General features: G+C 40.1%; 1 protein-coding gene across 26 annotated transcripts in view; it reads right to left on the bottom strand.

The window, feature by feature from the left end:
- Positions 1-224: 224 nt before the first annotated feature.
- The window catches only part of CPEB3 (cytoplasmic polyadenylation element binding protein 3), a 183,625-nt gene continuing 156,463 nt past the window's right edge, over positions 225-27,386 (bottom strand). For 24 of the 26 annotated variants that reach the window (XM_024101196.3, XM_065553525.1, XM_065553532.1 and 21 more), the window contains 2 exons: positions 16,156-16,337; positions 225-5,825 (listed from right to left, as the gene is read on the bottom strand). In XM_024101196.3, the coding sequence (XP_023956964.1) occupies positions 5,598-5,825; positions 16,156-16,337 (410 nt within the window). In that variant the 3' untranslated portion in view covers positions 225-5,597. The remainder of the gene's footprint in view (positions 5,826-16,155; positions 16,338-27,386) is intronic. The other 2 variants (XR_010589503.1, XR_010589504.1) reach the window with 1 other exon arrangement.

Genomic DNA, 27,386 nt, shown 5'->3' with positions numbered 1-27,386 from the left:
AACTTGCATTTTGAAGGGGGAAAAAAAGATTAAGTGGAACTCACACCAAAAGAAAAAAAAAACTGACAAGCATAGTTTTTGTGCATGGGAGCAGGTGTATTTTGCTTAACTAATCAATGTAAAGAATTTTTTAGTATAAATTCTGATTTTTAAAACCTAGCCTATATCCCCATAATACATTTCCCAAGCTTTCCTTAGAATATGCAAAGGATGACAAGTGTCAGTACTTCATACAACTAGATTTAATAAGTTATTACAGAAAAAATAAAGTCCAAACTACAAAGTTTAAGCAATAGCAGCATTGAGCTCCATGTTTAGTCACAGTACTGCAGTTCCATACAAGCATTAGTCCAAGCCAAAAAAGTAGAAGCCTTGTTAGGATTACTAGCAAAAACAATCCAAGAGAACATGTAATAAAAGATACAGTACATTTAAAATTAGTTAGCTGAAAAACAAGTACAGAGATCTTAGCTGTGAATACTCTAAAAGTTATGTCCATTATTTTGACAGCAAAATTACAAATACCTACTACTTTATACCCCAACAGAACTACATCCAGGAAAAAATAGCTGAAATGATTATCCCATATTAGCACCCTGGTTTTCTACTTGTTGCTAAATTTTGTTTCCATATAAATTTAAATGTGCCAGAATTATATGATCATTATAGTTCCTGACCAGCTACCCATTTGGGGTATAGAGTAATCACCAACATGAATATAAAATACTCTGTGGTATGATAGAACACTATAGCAGCTGAGATTGAGAAGAAAGTGTGTCTGGTTTAAAAAAAAACAACGGACATCATACAAACCAGTGTAAGAAGCAACTACATACAAGCCAGATTAAACAAAAGAGACATTTGTACAAATCTGTGACTAATCTTTCACTCATATCTTGCAAGTAGAGATGTCACAATACTGAAATATTAACATGGGAGCTTTTCCCAGTTACGCGCTTTTTTTAAAAAACTACTCTAACAGAGATAGTGAAATCAGCAAGTTATTTGCTAACAGCATATTTGCAATACAATTTATTTTACCCCATGCCTTGCTAGGAGGCTATAAAACACAAGCATGTAGGCAGAAATCTAAGCATAAACTTTGTACCACTTAAATTCTTTTATTCCCCCCTTCAATCCTTAAACTCCTTTATATTTGCAATTTGTATATATTCCAACCGGTAGTACCTAATTTTAGTCTAAACTTTACCTCACTATTCTAGCGATCTAGTCTATACATTACGTATGGAACTGAATACACAGAGGATATACACAATGGCCCAACTCTGGACACATTTCTTTCTACAAGTTATAGGTGACCTCTATCACACCAGCATAAATTAGTTATGAAAGGTCATCAATAAACCAGTTGAAATAACTGATCTCTCCAGAGAAGGTCATTGTATGCCCTGTTTACGCAACACCAGTTTCAATCTGGATTATTTTAGACACCAGAGTAAAGAGTCACTGGCTCTGGGATGTGGGTTCTGCCGGGAGAATAGGGAAAGGGAAGGGTAGGTGAGCAGCAGGGAAGAGAAAGCGAAGAGACACTTTCATGGCAGCCACGGATGCTATATATGCAAGAGACTAAAAAGACAGACCAAAAAGAAAAGCAAATAAAAATTGAAAAAGATGAAGGAGCTGAACAAAGTGTCACATATAGGGGTGATATGGGTTACTTCATTGCTACCAGAAAATGACACATTATTTTGCATTAACTATGTGGCTACCAATAATACATGGTAACTCCACTGGAAAAATTATGTAGTTACCTGTGTTAACATGTTTACTTCTTCTAAGTCTGTTCCATGCCATCAATGAAAAATTATGAAAGAAGGGAAGTTATTCAGAAAGGGGACAATTAAATAAATAAATAAATAAATATGGTGGCAGAACACATTGAAAGGGGATAGGGCAGATTTTAGGACATTCAACTGCAGACAGTGTTTGAAAGAAGAATTTGAATAAGTTCATGATAAAAAAAGCAATGGAGCATTATGCTGAACAGACAGTCATAAACCCATTATTTCAGTAGATTTTAGTTCATTATAATAGCAATAGCATTCATCGGCACTGGTGTTGTATAAATCTAGACAGTGAACTGGTACTGTGACATCCCTATTATTTCCCTAAATCATTTTGATAAAGGAAAAGGCTTTTCAAAATATCACATTTTTCTGCTTCATTCTGTCATTTTATTGCCCAATTATTCATTACATTTTCCAATCACTTTATATAACCATTTTCATCATTGCCACACTATTGTAAACCACATCAGCAAGTTAATACATAAAGCTTTGCATTTCAAAAACTAGACACTTTAGTAACAATATTACAAAGGTTTTAGCTTCAAAAATAACTGAAAATGAAAAAAATAAACTTTTAAAGAATTAGCATCATAAAATTAATTTATTCCAAGTAAAAATACAAAATAATATTAATGACATTGACCAGATATGAAAGTCTCTCCCAGAAATAACTATATTAATGGTTGAGAAAGCACTCTTTAAAGAAAATATGAAATAAAAATGAAAAATATGTAAATATGTTTAATTTTTTTCTTAGCAAAAAATCTTTCTAAAAATAACAATGAAAATTTGTCTCAGTACAAAGGCTACATTACTATTGAAAATATACCAGCATGAAGAAAAGGTACATATTTGACAGTAGAAAAATGATCTTAGTGAATCACAATGTCTAAAGTCTGCAATGAAAATAAATCTGCAATAAAGATTTATGCCTTTTTTCTTTTCATTTTTCTTTTTTTTATATACAAACAGTACAAACAGTATTGCACATAACAACAAATAGTCGAGGTTAGGTTAGCCTTCAAAAAAATCGACTAGTTCAAGTCTCACAACAGAAAAGGCCACAATAGGACCTGTTGTACCCAGGGGCTTCTTAATCAAGTTGCAGTTCAGAACACCTTATTTTAAAAAATATTTTTTTTGAAGGACCCTCTTAATAGAACATTAATAACTCAGGGGCACATTCATGTACAAAACAAAAGGGAGCATGTTATAATTTAATAAACTAAAAAAGTTCTCTTTAAAAAATACAAACAGAAGAACTCTCACAATTCTGGTCAGTCGTGCATAATCACACTTGATTATAAATATACAAATTAAGGGAAAATATTTCTTCACCTTCTATTCACAACTTTCAGCACCAAATGGAGTTTGTGTTTACACATTTTCTTTACGACAACTTTGTTGTTTAGTTTTAATCCAACTTTATGCAGTACTGTACATCTTCATCTGTCTCTCTCTCTCTCTCTCTCTCTGGGGTGTGTGTCTACATGAAAGAGGGGAATTTCTTCAAAAAGGTTTACTTATTTCACATAATTAGGTAGATTTCTGTAGGTTAGCTATGATCTTTAATATTACAGTTATAAAGCTTTAACTTCTTCATTTTCAAAAAACGCAAATAAGCATGAAAAAAATAAAGTTACCCATCTGTTAAATCATTTTCTTGCAGAATTAAATTAATATATATTTTTCTGAATAAACTTACTTAGAAAATATCATTTTCTTTCCTATATTTCAAAATTGAGGTATTGCAAAAGATCATGTCAGTCAGAAAGCATGCCTTTTTCTTTAAAAAAAATCATTGGCCGACTGTTGAAAACTGTCTAGATACAAAAAGTAGTGCATAACAAAATGTCTTTTACAGATGAAAAAAAAGACATCTGGGCTGGAAAAAACAATATCACCAAAAAGCCCAGAAGTAACCTTGAAAGGGATAATTATAATAAGCATTTTAAACCAGTAAAAAACTATTTTTCTTTTTTCAAAAACAGAAAAGTTTCTTTCAAAGCCAATAATTGCAACTACACGTTGACAAAAAAAAATCTTACTAAATTAGACACAAACAAGGACATCACAACAAACAAAACCCAGAACATTTAAATCTACTATGCGGTGTCATATCCAGTCAGATTGTCCCCAGAACTGCAAAACAAAGGAGGGAGGAGGGGGAACAGTGTACACAGTCTCACAATCATAAGTACACCAAGTGTGTTTTTATGCTATTATCTACAGTCCCATAGGACATGCTAAATAAATGTCTACTGTGTTAGCAGGTCTTAATTGTATTCAAGCATCACAGGATACATCCAGGGATCAAAGAGTTAACGCCATACCCAGAAAGCAGACACCTCATATTAACTTGTGTGCAGACATTTCTTTAGCACCCCACTTTTTCCTAACTTTCTTAAAAATGTGCCTAGTTTCTCAGTTTGACAGTCTATCTAATCAATAGTGTATGTAAGCTAGTATGAGCTCTTTGGTTCTCTGGACAAGGTCTGCAGCTACAGAAATGGTGCAAGCATTAGGAGAGATATTGTAACTAAGAGCTCATGTTTTTGTTTATATGCCTGTTATAAACTGTCAAAAGTGTGTTAATGTTGGATATGAGGCTTTAACAGTTAAGTTTGATCACAGTACTAGACATAATCACTTTACTATATAAAATAAATTGCACAATATATAACAGAGCACCGCAAAGTACTTCATCTACCATCCACAAATTTGTTTTAAGAATATCCTACATCTACTTTTTATATTTGCTGTAATATAGGTCATTCTGTAATGGGCTGATCCTAATTTCAGAAGCATTACATTTACGGAGGCATGCCTTCCTCCAGTCAGTAATCATTTTTTCCTTTACATAGATTCTTAATTTGTGCATTGTGGGCAGGTTTTATATTAGACATATATAAAATTTATTGCATGCAGCAACCTGATTAAGTAAACATGCAGTCAAAAATATTGACCTTCCTTGGAAGCTTTCTGTATGCTATACTGATCTCCTTTCAGCAGCCACTCTATTTTTAATCACATATTCATTTTTTTAAATTGATACCCTAGCCTGAATAGAGTATTATGGTATTAGTAATACCATTTTAATAGCAGCAAAAGCTATTGCAGCATACATTTACATAACACTAAAAGACCTAAAAAACAAAACAAAAAACCCTCAGCAAAACAAGGAAAAAAAAATCTGATCCAGCTTATGAGGTATCATCCTTACAAGTCAAAATGGAGAGCAACTAAAGGCTTATTTTCTTTAAGGGTTATTCCTACCTCTAAATGACCCAAACTAATGATTGCTGAATATCTGTTTTTGCTACATCTGCCACCTATTTGTGAGTATTACCTTTGGTAAGTCATCTGCTAGGGGCAAGTCTAAGTTTCTGAAAATAAGTGCATGCTCCAGTTCAAAAATAAAAATAATAATTATAATAAAAAATCTTCATCACATACACATCAACCCAGTGGTGGCTGATGAGAATGGCAGTCTACGTAATGTCACTAGTGACAAGTCTTATGTAGGAAATTAAGGTACCAAGCAGATGTTTGTGTGAATCAAAGTGCAAAATCAGTACAGTTACACTCTGCCGGTTTATATTATACTGGACACTGAGTTCAGTAATGTGACTGTAAATAATAATAATAGTAATAAAAAGACCCATATCTTCGTTAAAGTCGAGGACAAATGCACAGATTTCCAGAACACTAAGCCCTGAGGCAGCGTTCTCTTCTTTTCCCCTCGATTTTATCTACTCCAGTACTTGCTGCTGGGTTTAAGCATAGGGTTCAGCTCCAGCGGAATGGAACGTGGCGTGGCCGGTCACCTCCCTCCTTCACCAGTGGTTTGTGGAACTCTCGCCCAGCACGAGAGTGGATGCTTGCCCAGCAGTATTCACAGTAATACTGCAAACAGGTAACATTGGCACAGAAGAACGGAGCAAATTTTCCACCACAGCGAGTGCCCTGGCATTCATCACACATCTGATCATCCAACACATATGGCTTCACTTCCACCTGTAATGGGAAAAGAAAAATTACTATAGGAAAGGCAAATGCTTTACATAGATCTTTCAAATGCTGGTTAAAGGAACAGTATTTTGATTTGTCCTTTTGAGATCTCATTAATGCCTTTCAAGTTATGCTGGTTGAACCTCAAAAGGTTTTGTGGTTGAGATGCTTATTAAAACCCACTTTGGTGAAAATTTGAAAATTTGGCAGAAAATCCCATGAAGAAGTTTGCTTTGATAGCTTTCCATAATTCCTGCTTTCAACTAAGATGGAAATGTGTGAAACTAGTGTCTCTCGCTCACTCTCAGAATTTCTGCTTCTGGGTGCAAAAGCATCCAGTTGTGCAGATGCACGTCAGAGTTAAGGAGCAGGAAAAAGTTAACTTATATTGTTGAACCTCAGCTGTTTGGGTAAATTCTTGTACCAAACAGAAAGCAGGGATGATCAAACAAGTACAATTACCATAAAATAGAACACCAACAATAAAAAAGTTTAAATGCAGTATCACAAGTTGTACAATGTTTGGAAGAGTCACTATCTCAACTATTAACTCTAGAAATTTTCAAAAAATGGAAATCTGAATGCACCCATGGTACTGTAGGTCCCGAAGGATGCCATGCTAACTGGTCCCAGTTTGCCATGTACTTTAATAATCTCTGTGACCAAAAGGAATCAGGGAGACTCTTGAGAAACAAAAGAATTAAAGGTGCAAGACAGAAAGATATTTATTTCTCTATTATTTTGTAGGGTGCAAATGGGCTTTAACAGTTGACATCAGCTGAGGGCCTTGAGTGGATTGTCCTCTTGTAGAGGGTCTAGGAGGTGGCTGGTGATAGGGTTCTCTTAGTGAGAGAGCCAGAGCTTGAATTTGATGACCTTTTGGTTACATTGCAAAGCCCATCAGTTTTCATACAGTTTCTAGAGAGGATTTGATTGGGGATTTGTGGAAGTTTTTAGTTTGGGATGTTCTTGTACATTAATTTGTGGACATTGGTTTAATTATGGGAGGTGTTGTGATAGAGATTTTTGAGTTATTTCAGTTGTTGGATTGTAATCTACTGGAGATGAACGTGTGCGCTAATATTCTGCATGTGCACCCAGATCTGTGGATGGGCACATTTTAAAGAAATCTAACTACCTAAACCGATTGATAGAGATCTAGAAATGGCTATACAATATGCAGCCTATAGTGGTCCCACTCAAGCCTTTAATTCTGGCAGAAGCTCAATATTTCTGGACACTACCACAAAAGCGGCACATATAACCAGGACAGATAGGGTTGCCAACTGTCTAATCCCACAAACCCAAACACCCTTGCCCTGCCACGCCCTTTCTCTGAGGCCCCATCCCTGCTCACTCCATCCCCCTTCCCTCCATCGCTCACTCTCCCCCACCCTCACTCACTTTCACTGGACTGGGGTAGGGGTACAGGAGGGGGTTCAGGGTGCAGGCTCCGGGAGCGGGTCCTGGCCTCAGGCAGGGGTGCAGGGTCCAGCCAGGCAGCACTTACCTCGGACAACTCCCGGAAGCAACTGGCTCCTAGGCTCAGGGGCGGCCAGACGGTTCTGCACGCTGCCCCTGTCTGCAGGCACCACCCCTGCAGCTCCCATTGGCTGTGGTTCCTGACCAATGGGACCTGCGGAGTCAGCGTTTGGGGCGGGGGCAGCACGCAGGAGCCAGACATGCCAGCCACTTCTGGCAGCCATGTGGAGTCAGGGCAGATAGGGAGCCTGCCTTAGCCCCGCTGTGCTGCTGGCTGGACTTTTAGCGGCCTATTAAAATCTCTCGGATTGGTTTCAATAGCAACCGGGAGATTGATTCCGATTCCGGGAGACTCCTGGCCAATCCGGGATGGTTGGCAACCCTAAGGACAGACTGGAACTGTTCCTAACAACTTCTCTATGTTCAGTGTTTTGCAAGATATTGGTTCTCTCTTGTGCGGACCCCTGCAGCCCATCTTACTCATGGCAGTGCAGCATAAACCGCATCTACATTATGATCTAGCAGTTGTGGCATTTCAGTACATAGGAATCCCTTCCCAGATGCCTAGGTACATACCATGTAAGCAAGGTAAAAGAAGCAGAGGGTGGAGGTGGAAGGAAGAGTGAAAAATAGAAAAAAAAACCACCCACAAAAGCCAACCACACAGTAATGAGGGTAATATATTCCCAGTGTTCTATATAAGAACATATAGATTATTAGATAGATCTTGTTTTTGAAAGTGGCTTTCATGAGAACATTTAAGTGGGAAAACAATATAGTTTCTGTGTTAATGAAATATCCCTTACAGATGAAGGATACAAACAATTCATGGATCTATTTCTGCACTAGTGGGAAGATTCTGTTTTTACTTTATGATGAAATATTACATTTCACACAGTTTGAGATAAGTTATAAAAGATTTGCTATTAAGAAAGTGACCATTTCAAAGCTGCGTATACCCTAAATATTTTCCTGCTGATGGGTAACCTTGGATTATAGCCACAGTTATTACACGTTAACCATCAAGCTATTTACCTTGGGACTTAGCTATATATTTTGATCAGGAATTGGGGTGGAAAAGGAAGATTTCTCTTAGCTCTGGTGAGTGCCAAAGTGGTTCAGCATACTGTCCTCTAATTTTGTCTTTCATCATCATAGTATTCCCTGTACACATTTGCGTGATTACTTTGATATAGCTTTGTTTTAAAAGGTTATTTTTTTAGTACCAAAAAACCCTTTGGATTTACGTTAAATATGAAGCCGACGCCGACGCCCCCCCCCCCAAGATGGATAAGTAAAAATTGAAATTTTTTTTATAACCCGTTCATAAGCCGCCCTATAATTCATGGGTCAGCAAACTTTGGCTCCCGGGCCAGCAGGATAAGCCGTTGGTGGTCCGAGATGGTTTGTTTTCCTTGAGCATCCACAGGTACAGAGGTAAACAGTGTCCCGGCGTGCCAGCTGCTTACCCTGACAGGCTGGTACAGCAACTTGTGGGGAAATTTTTTTGGGGAGAGAAGCTGGGAGTTGGGGAGTAACCCCTGTGACCACCCCCCACATGCCCCCACCTCTAGCCCGGGATCCCCACACTCTCCCCATCCCATCCCTTCCCACCTTATCTGGGAAGGGCCAGGGGAGGATGTCTCTGACCTGGCTGGAGCTGCTCCGGCAGGCTGGGCAGCGCGGCCACAGCCTGCTCCGGCAGGCCATACTGGGTGGTGTAGCCGCAGCATGTTCCAGCAGGCTGGGCCGGGTGGTGTGGCCGCAGCGTGCTCCGGCACCTAGGCAGCGCGGCCACAGCCTGCTCTGGGGGGTGGGGCTGAGTGGCACGGCTGCAACCTGCCAGCCCCGGAGTTGCAGCTTCTTCGGAGGCTGGGGGGAGAGCAGTGTGGGCAAAAGTGGAGAAACTCTGGCCCCGCCTCTTCCCTTCTGTCTCTGCTTGCTGTGCTGCCTCTCCTTGCTCCCTCTGATGGGGGGAGGGGCTGTGTCCCACCTCTCCCTCTCTATTCCTGTTCATAAGCCGACCCCCATCTCTGGTGCTTCCCTTTTTTTTACTAAAAAAAATTCGGCTTATGAATGAGTATATACGGTATATTTCCGAATATTAAGCCTTTATTATGATTTGGCCTTGCTGACATTTCAGTGAAATAAATGTTGAACATAACTAGAAGAATCGAGGGAGAGTTAGGGTCCTTTGGCTGAACAACCAACAGTATTTGGTCCTGCCATGCGGGCAGGGGACTGGACTCGATGACCTCTCGAGGTCCCTTCCAGTCCTATAATCTATGAATCTATGAAAAACCCTATATCATTTCAATGCACACTGAAGGCTTTTATAATTTATCAGTAATACCAGCATAAGCCTTTTGTAAATACAGGAGACCTACTGTCTCTTCCTCTATTCATAGGGAACTTACTTTTTACACCTACACCAGTGTCCTATGAGAAGGTGCCACTTTCATTCCCTCACTAAATCCCCCTCCCTCCAGAAAAAGCTCTCTCTCTCTCTCTCTCTATATATATATATACACACACACACACACACACACACACGACACTTAGTCCACTATATACACACACAAGGCACTAAAATCCAGCTCATTTTCAGAACTCTTACTTTTTGAAATTTATTTTAAAATGTGTAGCTACAATCATATCCTTTACAACAGACCACATTTATTGCACTAATAAGATTTTCCTTCAATGCCAGTGACCTAGAAAAACTCAGTTTGGATCATGAAGCAAACTAAACTACTGGACAATTTAAAAAGTAGCTTCACATCTTAAATATTAACTTGGCATCACTGCTAAAAATACCTTTAGAATTATTGTCATTTTTCTCAGCCTTGCTATGCCCTATTTTCCCTCACAAAGCACTAAAGTAATATGTTTAAGTTAAATCTACAGTGACTCAATGTCAAAGTAATTATATTCTGAGCCTAACATTTACACAGTGCATTTATGACAAAGGAGCATGAGTCAGATTTAACACTGAATTTTCCTTTCATTTGCAGACTAGAAGCTTTATATTTTATTCTTACTATTGAACTTCAAAAGTTTACCTCCATGGTTACAATTTTAAAAACCTAAGTCAGAAATTATGCAGTGTAGTTGTAGCTCTATTGGCTCCAGGATATTAGAGAGATAAGGCGGGTGAGGTAATATCTTTTATTGGACCAATTTCTGTTGGTGAGAGAGACAAGCTTTCAGGCTTACACAGAGCTCTTCTTCAGCTTTTTCTTCCTGAGCTCTGTGTAAGCTAAAAAGCTTGTCTTTCTCACCAACAGAAGTTGGTCCAATAAAAGATATTACCTCACCCACCTTGTCTTTCAGTCAGAAATTGAAATTTAAGCTTTTCAGATATTAACTCTGTCACGTTACACAGTACAGTAGAACCTCAAAGTTATGAACACCAGAGTTACAAACTGACCCATCAACCATACACCTCATTTGGAACCAGAAGTACGCAATCAGGCAGCAGCGCACACACACACACACACACACACACTCTACAGTACTGTGTTAAAACAAACTAGTAAAAAGTAAAGGGAAAGCAGCATTTTTCTGCTGCATCGTAAAATTTCAAAGCTGTATTAAGTCAATGTTCAGTTGTAAACTTTTGAAAGAACAATCATAACGTTTTGTTCAGAGTTACGAACAACCTCCATTCCTGAGGTGTTCATAACTCTGAGATTCTACTGTATAGTATAAATTTAAAATTATTATAGCATTAGTGTGTAATACCTTATATCTGCCAAAAAGTCTACAATTGCTTGTTCAATTAAACATATTGCAGTTCAAGAGCAACACATTCTGAAGTCAGGAATTTTAATTTTTTTTTTTTTTAAAGTTTAGAGTATAGATGTTGACGCCAAACAAAGCAGGAATTAGTACTTTGACAAGTATTTAAAAACCCAATACATAAAACCACAAAACCCATTTATTTGTGAGAATCAATTTCAACTTTTGAGGTTCACCTACTTATTTAGACTTCACTTAGACTTAGGATCTTATCATAAGCTTCACAGTTTATTAAGTAGCTTTCTGTAACCCTAGAAAATAAACCCAGGCTTCAACTGCTTCTCACTGAGACGGTAATCACCTTGATTTGAGTATCAAATATGAACAAACGACAGCATAGGTATTTTTGTGGTGGATTACTATGCTCTGGCAATTACAAAGTAGGATTTTCTACACCGTGTACTCATTTTGTAAACTCCTATAGATTCACATATTCAAGAAGTCAAGACTCCTGTCAGATGCATTAAAAAAGAAACACAGCTCTTGTGGATGTATAGGTTCTCATTTTTTGTGGTTAGATAAGTTTCACCGGATGACTAAGCATTTTCAACTAAATTCATCTACCTTACCATAAAGAAAAATAAGGCAACTGTGTTGGAATAAACATGCAAGCCTTTTCTTCATTTCTAATCAGTTCCATCCCTGATGTAGACTGGAGTTCGAGGTTAAGTTAGAAAGAGTTTTGTTTGAATCAATTCAGATAACATTGTTTTGGGATAATACTACCCATATATCTTCGGTATAATTTATGTATACATTGGGCAGAAGTCTGCTAGGCATTTGAAAGAACAAATAAAAACACAAGGTCCCTGTCATTAAGAGGTTATAATTCAGTTATAAAGCCACAAGAGAGTTTAACATGTAATATAAATGAGGGAAAAGGGAGGACAAGTATTACAGTAATACATTCATATGGTTACTCAAGTATGTCTGTACACACCTAGATGGCTCTATTACATTAACAGGAAGCTTATTTTTGTCAAACATATAGTAAGTTATGGGTTGGTTTTGTTTTTTGGGATGGATGGGTGTAAACCACTGGGGTGATTGAAGATGGGCGATAAGGAACAAAGTCATGGTGAGGATTGCTGGGTTACAATAGGCACGGACAAGGGGAGAGAAAGGGGTAGAAAATGTATGTTTTTGACTGTTTAATATATTTGTTTGCTCAAGTTATGCAGGTTCATCATTTAAGAAATTACTAGAAAAAAAAAAGAATATCTTTCCCATTAGGCCACTATATACACATGTCTCAGAAATAACCAGAGAGAAATGCAGACCTAAATTCTGATGCATATACACATTCAAACAGTGACACCCCTACAGCCTCTATATTGATGTGAAATTACAGATGCAAATATTCTGTTTATATTTTATGAGTACATGCCCAAATGCTGTAAGTGAAAGCCAGAGAATTTGTTCTCTTCTGGGACAAACAGTACCATAAACATACTTACTTATAACAAATATGGAAATGAAATCAAACTTCAATCATGTAAAAGTTTCTGTAGTCTCAAATTTCTTTGAAAGAAGAAACAAGAGATTTAATTTTAAGAACAAGGGTGACTGAAAGACTGCCCTGTATGCCTGTATCCATCTGTTGTCTCTGGTCTTCTACTTAGGGCTTGTCTATGTGAACACTTAGTTCATGGCAAGCTAAGGATCTGAATCTACCCTGGACTAGTCTGCTACATACTGTCTGTGTGGACCTTGCTGAGGTGCATTAACAGTTTGTTAGTGTGCTTTGATCTAGCACAGTTTCAAAGATCAAAGCGCACTAACAAACTGTTAATACACCTCAGCAAGGTGCAAAGAGACATTTAGCATGTAGCATGCTAGTGCTGGATAGATTCACACCCCAGTGCAGGGGTCGGCAACATTTGGCACGCGGCTCGCCAGGGTAAGCACCCTAGAGGGCTGGGCCAGTTTATTTACCTGCTGACGCGGCAGGTTCGGCTGATTGCGGCCCCCACTGGCCGCGGTTCACCGTCCCGGGCCAATGGGGGCGGCGGGAAGCCGCGGCCAGCACATCCCTCGCCTGCGTGGCTTCCCGCCACCCCCATTGGCCCGGGACAGCGAACCGTGACCAGTGGGGGGCCGCAATCAGCCGAACCTGCCGCATCAGCAGGTAAATAAACTGGCCCGGCCTGCTAGGGTGCTTACTCTGGTGAGCCGCATGCCAAACGTTGCCGACCCCTGCCCCAGTGTGTGACTGTTAGTGTAGACAGGCCCTTAGACAGTCCCTCTCCAAAGAGGTTACAATCTTTTTGTCCTGTTTGCACAGCACCTAGCACAATGAAGCCTTGGTCCATGATTAAGGCTCCTAGGCACTACAGTTATTAACAACTATTAGTAATCAATTATTTTGATAATGTGACTGATCTCCCAGAAATGTCCTCTGAGTCCTGTTTGCAAACCTTAAATCAGCAGTGCACGCTAGGGCTGAATTCACAACTAATTTAATAGGAAATCAGGGGAAAAGAAAGAGGTAACAATTTCTTCTCTATTTTTTGATGGCATACGCCTCTACAGTGTCATTTAGAAAGTAGGATTTTTTTGAATAGTTCTAAATATATTACATAGAGCTAAATAAGTACAAGATAAGTGTTTTTTTTCTTATAAATAATTTTGTTCTAGCTGCATAGTTGTCATTCTCAGACATCTTTTCGAATCAGGAAAAATAAGACTGCATATGCTTAAATATGTCAGCTTTCCGGTATGAAAGTAAAATATTCAAGAAATATTAAATATTAAGTTAAACAGGAGACAAAGTTATGCAAAGGCCACTTGGTAATTCAAAGAAGCGTAAATTTTACTCTGATTTATCTTGTTGACCTTCTAAACATTAATTTTATTCTTTAAAGTAAAGTTATCTTAGTGAATTACATTGCACTACTATCTGGAATAGCTATAACTTTTGTTGTTGTTGAGAAGTTAGATTGTACTAGTAGTACTTCCTGTAACAAGTTGGTATAGAGTGCCATCCTACATGTCAAACTCATTACTGCTAACGTTAGGAACTTTGTATAAAACAATACTCTATGCACTTTGTTTTTCTTTCATTGTTCTTGGTGCCTCTCTGATCAGAGGTCAAAATAGACAAAAAAAATTGAGCTAATCTCCCAAACTATCATCCACATCTGCCCACTCATTACCAGAATGATATACCACCCATAGTAAGTTGTTCAAATTTTCATAATATGATAATATCTCTCCTTCCCTGCATGCTTTGGTCAGTAGTATAATAATTTTAATTATGATGTGCAAATTATGCAATAATAATTAAGGAATTTGAATAATATCACTAGGTTTTAGAGCTAACAATGAAAGGTTGTGAACAGGGGCAGTCCGCACCTTCTCTTAAGCACTAATATTTCAGGCTATCTGCAGAATTAGGGATATAACTGCATTTGGTTAACCTAAAAAAAGGTAAACTGAACAGTATTTTCACAATTATGCAAGGTAGAGGCAGTATTTAAATAGAAGCTCAGATTCTGGAGCAGCCAACAGGGAGAAGTATTGGCTTGTGGAATTGCTGTGAGCTGGCCCCATTTGGCACCTGTATCTTTAATCTAAAATAAACAATAATAAAATAATAATAATAATAATGTGTTTTAAATGGGTGTTATTAATTAGCAATGGGAAAATCTCAAAGGATTCCAAAACTTGGTTACAAATCAGAAGTTTAAAATCTGATCTGAACCACTTTGGTCTGACTCTTGCCATAAGTCTTTCTGATAAGTTTTCCTGTATTCCCTAGTTAGAAATACTATAGAAATGGTCTAAATTGGTATGTCTACCACTTGTCGTGGCTGAAACCAGGAAATGTAGAGGCACACAGAAAAAAATATCAGTGATTTTTTCCCTCCTCCCCTTCCTTAACCTCAACAAAGGTTCAGTTCAAGTTTTGAGAAAAGATGGGGACAGGTGATTTTAGTTTTCTAAATATGCACACGCATCAGCTTGCCACCTCAATGTGTGAACCAACTCAGACTAAAAAGAAAAACAACCCACCCCATCTTTGGTGATTATATCTATCAGCAGCATACACTGTATTTTGTTAAATTATTATGAATGTTCTAGGTCCTCAAAAACATATGCCTAATTTGCACACACCATGATTGCACATAAAGTTTCAGTAGCCACAGCTATACCTAGCTGGCCTTTTGCATATGCAGCTGCAGTAATGCTGCATAGTTACACACACAGTTCAGTTTCGGAAAATCTGTCCTCAGATGTCTTGAGATGATACAAAGAAATTGCTCCATTTAAATAAGGAATTTCAGAAGTAAAGTTTTGCTTCTCAAAACTAACACTCTGTATCGGACATGAAGTCTAAGGTCCAGAAAAATTATTTGTCTCCTGGGAAATAAGTAATAATTTCATGCAAGTCTGAACTTGGGCGACAGCAACAAAAAAGAAACTTACTAATTCACTATATGGCTTTTCCCTGTCATTTGTGACTTAGTATTTCATATGAATGTAACAACAACAATTTGCATTTCTATCACTTCCTTTCAAAGATCTCATAGTGCTTTGATAACAGGTAAGTAAGCCTCAAGACACTTTTGAGCTCAGTGACACCTATGACTATGGGTCTTATCTTTTGACTTTTGGAAATCTCTGACGCAGTCATATTTTGGGGATTTAACAGTATTTCCCGGATCTCTACTAACACCAGAGAAGCCACAAGCTCTATCCCAGCCACTGACCAAGAACGCTAACTGTTCCTCCAAGAAAAAAGAACATCCATCTGAAGAGAAATTCTACCAGGCTTCACCTTCAAAAAGGTAAACAAAACAACAAAAACAAACCAAAATGTATCACCAACTATTTCCCACTTTTGACATGGAAGTTTCTTAAACTAGATATTTAGGACTATCATCTTCATCGTGCTTTGGCTCCTCAAGTAAGCTTTTAAAAGAATTACCAAATATGAGACAAGAATACAGCCTACAATATCCTCCCACACAATTTAAAAAAATAAAAGATTTTTTTTTAGCTCCTGTACAATATCAACAGCAACCATTCTATTCTGTGTTGTTTTACTTACCCGTTTATCAATGTCATTATGTTGGAGCTGGACAAAGCGAGCACTAATAGCAGCAATATAGCTCTGCTGATTGGAGAAAGCCACTCTGCCAGCACCTTTTGGGTACTTCAATTCTGGGTCCGTATCAATGCCAGCATAGCAGACACCTCCATATAAACGGTCCATAATCATTGCCAGTTCAACTGTGAGAAAACAATTATTAAATGTTGTAGATTCAATATTACTAAAGGTTTTATGCATGGCCTGCAGCTTTAAAAATAGACTATTTACCCTAATTCCAGTACTTTAGGAAAATAGAAAAGGGACCTGAAAGCTGGATTGGTCAAAGAATCCCAGTACCCATCTGAAATATACTGAAAGTGCAAACATAAACTGGTGAGGATGCTAAGGAAAAGCTTTCCTGGGATTCTGTTACATACCCCAAGTAGAGTGTTTTATCAGTTACATATTACATTTGATTCCAAAAAGTGCATTAGTGCAATGTCGAGGTTAAACAGTTATAAAATCATACTGTCAGAAAAATGTAGATTTCTCCCTCCCCCCCCCCGTCCCAACAGTGATTAACTCAGCCCTACTGCATCATCTATATTGATGGTATATGTTTACTGACAAAAATAGTAATATACTAAGCTATATATTAATGAGAATAATAGAAATAAAAATACACCATATGTGCATAATGGAGACAAATGAGTGTTGTCTGTAGAACCTCAGATTTTGCATTTCCTGACTTGTTATTTTAACCACTTGGTCTCAGAGATGCATTTATTTCCTTGGGTTTTTTTGAAACTGTTGGAGTTGTTCTTGCACATATTACATGCTCTAACTATCTGGGTACACTTGGCTATATGCACAGTCAAATAAGTGCATCTGTCCTGAACTGGGCACTTTACAACTTTTCATTCCACATGTCAGTATGTAAAGTTCAGAAGCTCTTATTTTGTTAAATGAAATCTAATTTCCACACTCCCCAGACTTGGGAAATCACGCTTTAATTAAGGGCTAAGACTGTGCCACATTTCACACATTGACCATTTCTGCTCTAGCTAAATTAGGGCCTGATTCACTGAAGTCAATGGAAATACTCCCATATTTTTTCCAGACTTAAGTGGGTTTTGGGTTAGATTCTTAAAGAATATGTTGGTTTTCTTTTCCAGTGAGGAAAGTATTTTTTCAGTCTTTCAACTGAAACAACTAAACATCCCCTCCCCCCACCCTTCAAACTTTCAGCAGAAAATTCATCTTTGGGTAGAAACCAAATATGGAAAATTTGATCCCAAAAGATTAATTATTCAGAAAAGCACACGAGGACAAGGGTTGCAATGGAAACTGTTGCAGCCTTACCTGCCACAATGTACTCTCGCTTGTGAATGAGTTATGTTTATATAACATATACATTATGTAAGTTATATATACATTTATGGAATGTATTGAATGTTATGTCATTTATGTTATTGCATGGACATACAGTATTGCTTTTACACACACACATACACACACCCCACAATACCCTCTTCCCCTCCCCCCAAAGAGGAGGGATTTTTAGAAGGCATTGGATCTTGTCAGAACTTTTCCAAACTGTCATATTCTAAGTACCACCACCCAAGTTATTTAGTTTTTTTTTAAATTAATAAAACTCCCCACAAATGAATGACAAAACAGAAATGGCAAATATCTATTCTAAACAAGAAAATTACCACAATAAAATTTTGGAATATAATGATTCTCAGAGGACAGCTGCTTAGGAACTGAAGAAACCAATATACAGCATAATGAAACACCCAAAACAGTAACTCCAAGAATAACCTCACCCACTAAGCTCCTAGTTCCATTTCTTTCTGCCATTCAAATTATGACACGTCATCTTTAGAGCATGATCATATTTCTCAAGTCATAGCCCACTATCTTCTATTCCCTATATACCATATATATTCACAAACTTATTCTACACCAGCGTCACAAAAATCGGAGCTTAAGTCGGAGCATTTTCAAACAGGGGGAGAGGGGTTAATTAATGGCAAGCTAATTGGTTTCTCTTTAAAAAATTAAATATGATGTATTGCATCAGGTTCATTATGTCATTTAGTTGCCTTGTCACACCACATGTACTGAATTTATGATATGTTGTAGTGGTAAAGGGAAGCTTAACTATCTTTGGCTTTGAAGACAAAGATAATCCAAGTTTAGTTACCCAAGCAAAATAGTGTTTCTAAACTGCGAACATATTTAGACATCTGGTTTTACAGACCTGTCATCTCCTATATTGACCACACTTTTGTACCTACTCTCTCTTGTTGTATCTCCAGAGATATCCTGTAACAATCATTTAGAAGAATCTGGCAAATCAGGGACTTCTAAATATACTTAAAGCAATAAATCCTGTACCAGAGAGAAGAGGGTTTTGAGTATCTTACTACTTTCTTGCTATATTCTTTTATTACTGGTTGAGATGAATGCTTTAGGATTACAATCCATGTATGCCATATTGATACTGTACAAGAGTATACCTTAAGCTTCTGTTGGAAAAGTTGCTAAAATTTTTCCCAGACATCTGATTTTCCAAAATTCATTTTTCTTGTCCCAATATTTGCAGAAATATAATCCTAGTACTACAGTTGTAACAGAAAAACATCAGTGGGGAAAACATGCTTAACTTCTTAGGCTTTGGTACAATTAAGACTATGCTTTGAAATAGAAGACAGGAAAAATGACTGAAAAGGAAAGCATGGAATGAGAATGTATAAAGAGTAGAATGGAAACATGCATGGTGTGTCATTAGGGATACTTATACATTTTTAATTTTAAATTAGGAGAAAACATTTAGACTCTCCAGATGATGGTGCCTTTCAGATTCCCCCAAAGCAGTAATTTCTTAATTTTTTTTTTTTTTTGGTAAATCTAGCAGCAGAAGCATAGAGTTCTTTTAAGTCTTTATCTTGTCTTATGACAACCTCTTAACTTGACAGCTCAGAAGCTAATCCAGGTTACATAGGTCATCTAGAAAAACTGGAATTTAAAATTATCTAAAACAGTGTACATTTTTATTTTTTTAAACATATAGCCCATATTTTACAAAACGGAAAAAACATCTCTCTTTCTCAAGGATACTCTAGTGCAATGTTGGTAAGCCACCAAAAGTAGACTAGTATATTGGCACCATGTAAAATCTTCATAGATTTTAAAGCCAGAGGGGACCATTGTGATAATCTAATCTGATCCCCTGCACATCCCAGGCCACAGACCCTCACCCACCCATTCCTGTAATATACCCATAACCTCTGGCTGAGTTACTGAAGTCCTCATAGCATGATTCAAAGGCCTGGTCTACATTACGAGTTTAGGTCGAATTTAGCAGCGTTAAACTGAATTAACCCTGCACCCATCCACACAACAAAGCCATTTTCTTCGACAAAGGGCTCTTAAAAGCAATTTCTGTACTCCTCCCTGACGAGAGGAATAGCACTGAAATCGACATTGCCATTTCGAATTAGGGTTAGTGTGCCCACAATTTGACGGTATTGGCCTCCGGGAGCTATCCCACAGTGCACCATTGTGACTGCTCTGGACAGCAATCTGAACTCGGATGCACTGGCCAGGTAGACAGGAAAAGCCCTGCGAACTTCTGAATTTCATTTCCTATTTGCCCAGCGTGGAGAGCACAGGTGACCACACAGAGCTCATCAGCACAGATAACCATGCAGTCCGAGAATCGAAAAAGAGCACCAGCATGGACCGTATGGGAGGTAGTGGATCTGATCGCTACATGGGGAGAGGATTCCGTGCTAGCAGAACTACGTTCCAAAAGACGAACTGCCAAAACATTTGAAAAAATCTCCAAGGATGGAGAGGCGCCACAATAGGGACTCTCATCAGCGCCGCATGAAAGTTAAGGAGTTCAGACAAGCCTACCAGAAACCAAAGAAGCAAACGGAAGGTCCAGGGCAGAGCCGCAGACATGCTGCTTCTACGCTGAGCTGCATGCAATTCTAGGGGTGTTGCCACCACTACCCCCCTCTGACCGTGGATTCTGAGGAGGGGGTAATCTCAGTCATGCCTGAGGATTCTGCGGACAGGGAAGATGAGGAGGAGGACGACGAGCTTGCGGAGAGCACACAGCACTCCTTTCTCCCCAACAGCCAGGATCTTTTTCTCAGCCTGACTGAAGTACCCTTCCAACCCTCCCAAGGCATTATCCCAGACCATGAAGCCATGGAAGGGACCTCTGGTGAGTGTACCTTTGTAAATATAAAACATGGTTTAAAAGCAAGCGTTTTTTAATGATTAATTTGCCCTGAGGACTTGGGATGCATTCGCGGCCAGTACAGCTACTGGAAAAGTCTGTTAACATGTCTGGGGATAAAGTGGAAATCCTCCAGGGACATCTCCATGAAGCTCTCCTGGAGGTACTCCAAAAGCCTTTGCAGAAGGTTTCTGGGCAGTGCAGCCTTATTCTGTCCTCCATGATAGGACACTTGACCATGCCACGGTAGGACACTTGACCATGCCATGCTAGTAGCAAATAATCTGGTATCATTGTATGACAAAGCCTGGCAGCGTATGGTCCTGGTGTTTGCCTGCATTCAAGCAACATCCATTCTTTATCTCGCTGTGTTATCCTCAGGAGAGTGATATCATTCATGGTAACCTGGTTGAAATACGGGAATTTAATTAAGGGGACAGAGGTGGCCATTCCTACTAGGCTGTTTGCCTGTGGCTGAAAAGAAATCCTTCCCTGCAGTTAGCCAAGCCGGGGTAGGGGGGGCATTGGCGCTGAGCTTTTCGTGTTTGGCTAGCAGGGATCTTCCCTGATACCAGCCACGCAGTGGGGGGAGGGATAAAGCGATCATCCCAGAGAATTGGATGGGGGTGGTTAGTTTGGTTTCTGCTGCTGCACGTTAACAGGAAAACCGTAGCACTCAATGGGCTTTGCTTGGTATGTAGGAAAGGAGGGCGCTGCTTTTAGGAAGGTTGCAGAAGCTGAAGGACAATGGCTTACCATGGCCGCATGCAAGCCAAATTCTGTTGCCCGGACCTGCGTCTGTGATCTCTAACACCAAAGCCGCAGGCACTCAATATTAAGATGCAAAATGCGACCTTGTACCGAAATCACATGTGCTATGTAATGTGAATAGTGTTGTTCACCGTGAAAGAGTATAAGCATTGTTCTGTAAAATGTATCTTTTAAAATACTTCTCTCCCTTTTTTCCCTCCCTCCCACAGCTGCAAATTTTTCAAGCCTCCCTCCTCCGTCCCGAAGGCTATCTCAGATAAGGCGGGGGGAAAAAACAGACGCGGGACAAAATGTTCTCTGAAATCAGGGAATCGACCCACGATGAAAGAGCTCATCTGAATGAGTGGAAGGACTCCATATCAAAGTACAGGAAAGATGCCTGTGAACGTGAGGACAGAAGGGACCAACGTGAGGAGAGGAGAGAGGCTCGAGATGAGAGGTGGTGGCAGGAAGATCAGGAGGTAGGATGCAATGCTGGGGCTGCTGCATGAGCAAACGCACATGCTCCGGCGTCTGGTGGAGGTTCAGGAACGGCAGCAGGATCACAGAGTTCCGCTGCGGCCCCAGTATAACTGCCCTCCTTCCTCCCCAAGATCCATAGCCTCCTCACCCAGATGTGTAAGAACGCAGGGTGGGGGAGGCTCCATGCATCCTGCCACTCCACCCCAGTGGACAGCCCAAGCAAAAGGCTGTCATTATTTTGAACTTTTTTAGTGGCCTTTTCCTTCCCTCCTATCCTCTCCCAAACCCCACCTGGGCTACCTTGTCAGTTCTCTCTCCGGGGAGAGAACTGTTTATAATCAATTAATTGTTTATAATCAATTAATAAAGAATACATGATTATTAAACGATAGTGACTATTTCCTTTGAAAGCAAGCTGTGAACGAAGGGGGGAGGGTGGGTTACTTACAGGGAATGAGTCAATCAAGGGGGCAGGTTTTCATCAAGGAGAAACAAACAGAAGTTTCACACCGTAGCCTGGCCAGTCACGAAACTGGTTTTCAAAGCTTCTCTGATGTGCAGCGCTTCCTTGTGTGCTCTTCTAATTGCCCTGGAGTCTGGCTGCGTGTAATCAGCAGCCAGGCGATTTGCCTCAACCTCCCACCCCGCCATAAAGGTCTCCCCCTTACTCTCACAGAGATTGTGGAGCACACAGCAAGCAGCAATAACAATGGGAATATTGGTTTCGCTGAGGTCTGAGCGAGTCAGTAATGTGCGCCAGCGACCCTTTAAATGTCCAAAGGCATATTCTACCACCATTCTGCACTTGCTCAGCCTGTAGTTGAACAGCTCCTGACTACTGTCCAGGCTGCCTGTGTATAGCTTCATGAGCCATGGCATTAAGGGGTAGGCTGGATCCCCAAGAATAACTATAGGCATCTCAACATCCCCAACAATTATTTTCTGATCTGGGAAGTAAATCCCTTGCTGCAGCCGTTTAAACAGATTAGTGTTCCTGAAGACGCGAGCGTCATGAACCCTTCCCGGCCATCCCACGTTGATGTTGGTGAAACGTCTCTTGTGATCCACCAGTGCTTACAGCACCATTGAAAAGTACCCCTTGCAGTTTATGTACTGGCTGCCCTGGTGCTACGGTGCCAAGATAGGGATATGGGTTCCATCTATCGCCCCACCACAGTGAGGGAATCCCATTGCAGCAAAACTATCTATTATGATCTGCACATTTCCCAGAGTCACTACCTTTGGTAGCAGCAGCAAAGCAATTGCTTTGGCTACTTGTATCACAGCAGCCCCCACAGTAGATTTGCCCACTCCAAATTGATTACCGACTGACCCGTAGCTGTCTGGCATTGCAAGCTTCCACAGGGCTATCACCACTCGCTTCTCAACTGTGAGGCCTGCTCTCATCTTGGCATTCTGGCGCTTCAGGGCAGAGGAAAGCAAGTCACAAAGTTCCATGAAAATGCCCTTACGCATGCGAAAGTTTCGCAGCCACTGGGAATCGTCCCACACCTGCAACACTATGCAGTCCCACCAGTCTGTGCTTGTTTCCCAGGCCCAGAATCGGCGTTCCACGGCTAGAACCTGCCCCATTAACAAGATGATCTCCAAAGCGCCGGGGCCCACGGTTTGAGAGAATTCTGTGTCCATGTCCTCATCGCTATTGTCACCGCACTGCCATAGCCGCCTCCTCCTCGCCTGGTTTTTCAGGTCCTGGTTCAGCATAAACTGCACGATAATGCGCGAGGTGTTTACAATGTTCATGACTGCTGTCTTGAGCTGAGCGGGCTCCATGCTTGCCATGGTATGGTGTCAGCACAGTTCACCCAGGAAAAAAGGCGTGAAATGGTTGTCTGATGTTGCTTTCACGGAGGGAGGGGAAGGATGTACCCAGAACCACTCACGACAATGGTTTTTGCCCCATCAGGCATTGGAATCTCAACCCAGAATTCCAATGGGCGGGGGAGACTGCAGGAACTATGCGATAGCTACCCACAGTGCAACGCTCCGGAAGTCAATGCTAGCCTCAGTACATGGACGCACCGCGCCGAATTAATGTGCTTAGTGTGGCCGTATGCACTCTTTATACAATCAGTTACCCAAAATCGAATTCTGTAAATTCGGAGTAATCCCGTAGTGTAGACATACCCAAAGACTTCAACTCTATGCCTAAGGAGGAGTTTCAAGAAAGTCTTAGACAGTTTCTAGACAGATAAATTCAGGCAAAGAACCAATTTTACTAGTGATAATGTTCAACTTCAAGAAAGTGCTACATTACAACTGACAAACATTTCTTTGAGAGTTAACTTCTATACATTCAGATCAAAATACCATTTGCAATAATGCCATTTGGTGACTCACAACTTTCTATAGACTGAGGACCCTCTATGCTATGGGAACTTATAATAGCATAGCTATAGCTCCATAGCTATGCTGGCATAACCCTGTAGCATAAATGCAGCCTACAGCGATGAAGAAGGTTTTTCTTTTGCTGTAGGAATATCAATTCCCCAAGCAACAGTAGGCTAAGTAGCTGGGATGGAAGCATTCTTTTCCTGAACAATTCAGTCCTGCAGCCCCTCCTGGCGGGTTCCAAACCATGACACCCCAGTACGGGCAAAATGCTGCATATCCTGGATTGTCCTTACTCCTCATAACCCCCACAACAAACATAAGCACCTCTATTTCATGCACTTGGCAGGCTCCAGCACCACAACCACAAAATGCCACTTTTCCAGCAAGTTCCAATGATCCCTTCAATCATGGGGCTTTTCCCAGCCACATCCTACAGCAGGGTCCAGCAGTGCCCTCCAGCTTCCTCCCAGTCTCCAGGGAAAGCTGCTGTGCTGGGAGCAAGAAGGGGGCTGCCTGCCAGGGTCCTCTCTGCCCTCCTATCTCAGTTAATGAGGATCTGGGTCAGAGTCATAGAATTTAAGGCCAGAAGGGGCCACCACATCATCTAGTCTGACCGCCTGTATATTGCAGGCCACCAACACCACCCAGCACCTGCACACTAAACCCAACAACCAAAATTAAACCAAGAAGAAGTAGCCAAAGCAGAAGCTGCAGGTGGTTGAAGATGAATTTCTGAGCCGCCTCTTGCCGTTCATAAGATCACAATACTTGTGATAATTTCATGAGTATTGGTGCCTCCATATATACACATCAATATTTGCATGGCAATATACTACACCGTCACCGGTTAGAGCAAATTTTAAAAACTCGATGGTTTGAATATTTAGCATGCAATCACCCCCACTACACTTATGATTAATGTGTACAGCTTTCAGAACTGGGTCCTTATAATAAATATCAAGTTGAAACTAGTTTAGAGTTTATGATTTAGTGAGTTTGTAAAAAGGACATTGTCAGATTAAAAATTTTATTTAAAACCAATTTCCTAATTTATGTACAAACGTTAACTTTCAGCTCCGCTTGGGAAAAAATAGACTTGCCAATTTAAGTTTAGCCCCAGCCCCCTAATCATTTTCATTGCCCTCCACTGGACTCTCTCCGATTTGTCCACATGCTTTCTGTAGTGAGGCGCCCAAACCTGGACAATACTCCAGATGTGGCCTCACCAGTGCCAATCACTTCCCTCGATTTACTGGCAATGCTCCTACTAATGCAGCCCAATATGCCGTTAGCCTTCTTGCCAACAAGGGTACACTGCTGACTCATATCCAGCCTCTTGTCCACTGTAATCCCCAGGTCCTTTTCTGCAGAACTGCTGCTTAGCCAGTCAGTCCCCAGCCTGTAGCAGTGCATGGGATTATTCTGTCCTAAGTGCAGAACTCTGTACTTGTCCTTGTTGAACCTCATCAGATTTCTTTTGGCCCAATCCTCCAAATTGTCTAGCTCACTCTGGACCATATCCCTACCCTCCAGTGTATCTACCTCTCCCCCCAGATTAGTGCCATCTGCGAACTTGCTGAGGGTGCAATCCATCCCATCATCCAGATCATTAATAAAGATGTTGAACAAAACCAGCCCCAGGACCGACCCCTGGGGCACTCTGCTTGATACCGGCTGCCAACTAGACATCTAGCCATTGATCACTACCCGTTGAGCCAGACAATCTAGCCAGCTTTCTATCCATCTTTTAGTTCATTCATCCAAGCCATACTTTTTTAACTTGCTGGCAAGAATACTGTGGGAGACCGTATCAAAAGCTTTACTAAAGTCAAGGTATATCATGTCCACCGCTTTCCCCATATCCACAGAGCCTGTTATCTCATCATAGAAGGCAATCAAGCTGGTCAGACATGACTTGCCCTTGGTTAATCCATGTTGACTGTTCCTGATCACCTTCCTCTCCTCCAAGTGCTTCAAAATGGATTCCTTGAGGAACTGCTCCATGATTTTCCTGGGGACTGAGGTGAGGCTGACTGGTCTGTAGTTCCCCGGATTCTCCTTCTTCCCTTTTTAAAAGATGGGCACTATATTTGCCTTTTCCCAATCATCTGGGACCTCCCTGGATCACTACGAGTTTTCAAAGGCCAATGGCTTTGCAATAACATCAGCCATCTCCCTCAGCACCCTCGGATGCATTGCATCCGACCCCATGGACTTGTGCATGTCCAGCTTTTCTACATAGTCCTTAACTTGTTATTTCACCACTGAGGGCTGCTCACCTCCTCCCCATACTGTGCTGCCCAGTGCAGCAGTCTGGGAGCTGACCTTGTCTGTGAAGGGCGAGGCAAAAAAAAGCATTGAGTACTTCAGCTTTTTCCACAGCACCTGTCACTAGGTTGCCTCCCCCATTCAGTAAGGGTACCACACTTTCCCTGACCACCTTCTTGTTGCTAACATATCTTTAAAAACCCTTCTTGTTACCCTTCACATCCCTTGCTAGCTGCAACGTCAATTGTGCTTTGGCTTTCCTGATTACACCAGGCTAGTTATTTTTATTTTCCAGGCTGAAGTGCAAAAAGTAAATAACTAAATTTGTGTTCTAATTTTAGTAACTACTACAAATTGTGTGTGTGGGAGGGAGGGGGGTTATTCATAACACAAGTATGGAAATGTGTTTAATTACATTACTTTTCGTCTGATACAAAAGTATCACTAAGGGATAACTGTATATGCCAATTCCTATGTTTTTAATGTAAAAAAAACAAAAACCACAAATTAGAGTAATTTTATCAAACAAAATAGACTCCAACTCCATGCAGGTGGACAGCGAAATAATAGCATAATGTAGTAAGTTCTCAGATTCTTTAATAAAATATGAAAAGTCATCCTTTAGGTAGTGAGTTCATGAATTCGCAGTAGGAATTCAGTCCAAAATAAGCATCCATGATATTGGTCACAGTAAAGAAATAATGTCAATATGAAAGGAACCCATAAGATTCAGAAAAAAAAAAAAAAGATTTGCTGTATTGCTTTCAAATGTTCTAAATTAAATTCTAAAACTAATCTTAGAAGCTTGCAAATTAATATATCAATACCAAAAAAAGGGTTGTCTTGCTTTGGAAAAATTCTAAATTTACTGTTCGAAGGCATTCTTCAAATATGAACTACAATTCATAATAGGCCTGGAAAAGAAATGTAGACAAAAGCAGTTAGGCCCATTTTTCTTTTAAATGACCTCATTAGAACTGGTCTGGTTTTTAGAGCTGTTGAGCAACCACAACTCCAATTTAAGTCAGTGGGAGCTTAAAGTAAGTACTTAACTGAATTGGTCACCTTAAATAAAACAGCCCCCAAATTCAAGGACAATATGAAAATTTGAGCCTTAAAGTTTTACTTAATTTCT

The sequence above is a fragment of the Chrysemys picta genome, chromosome 7 (genome assembly GCF_011386835.1).
Source record: "Chrysemys picta bellii isolate R12L10 chromosome 7, ASM1138683v2, whole genome shotgun sequence".
NCBI lineage: Eukaryota > Metazoa > Chordata > Testudines > Emydidae > Chrysemys > Chrysemys picta.
This window is presented reverse-complemented; position numbering and strand designations above follow the sequence as displayed.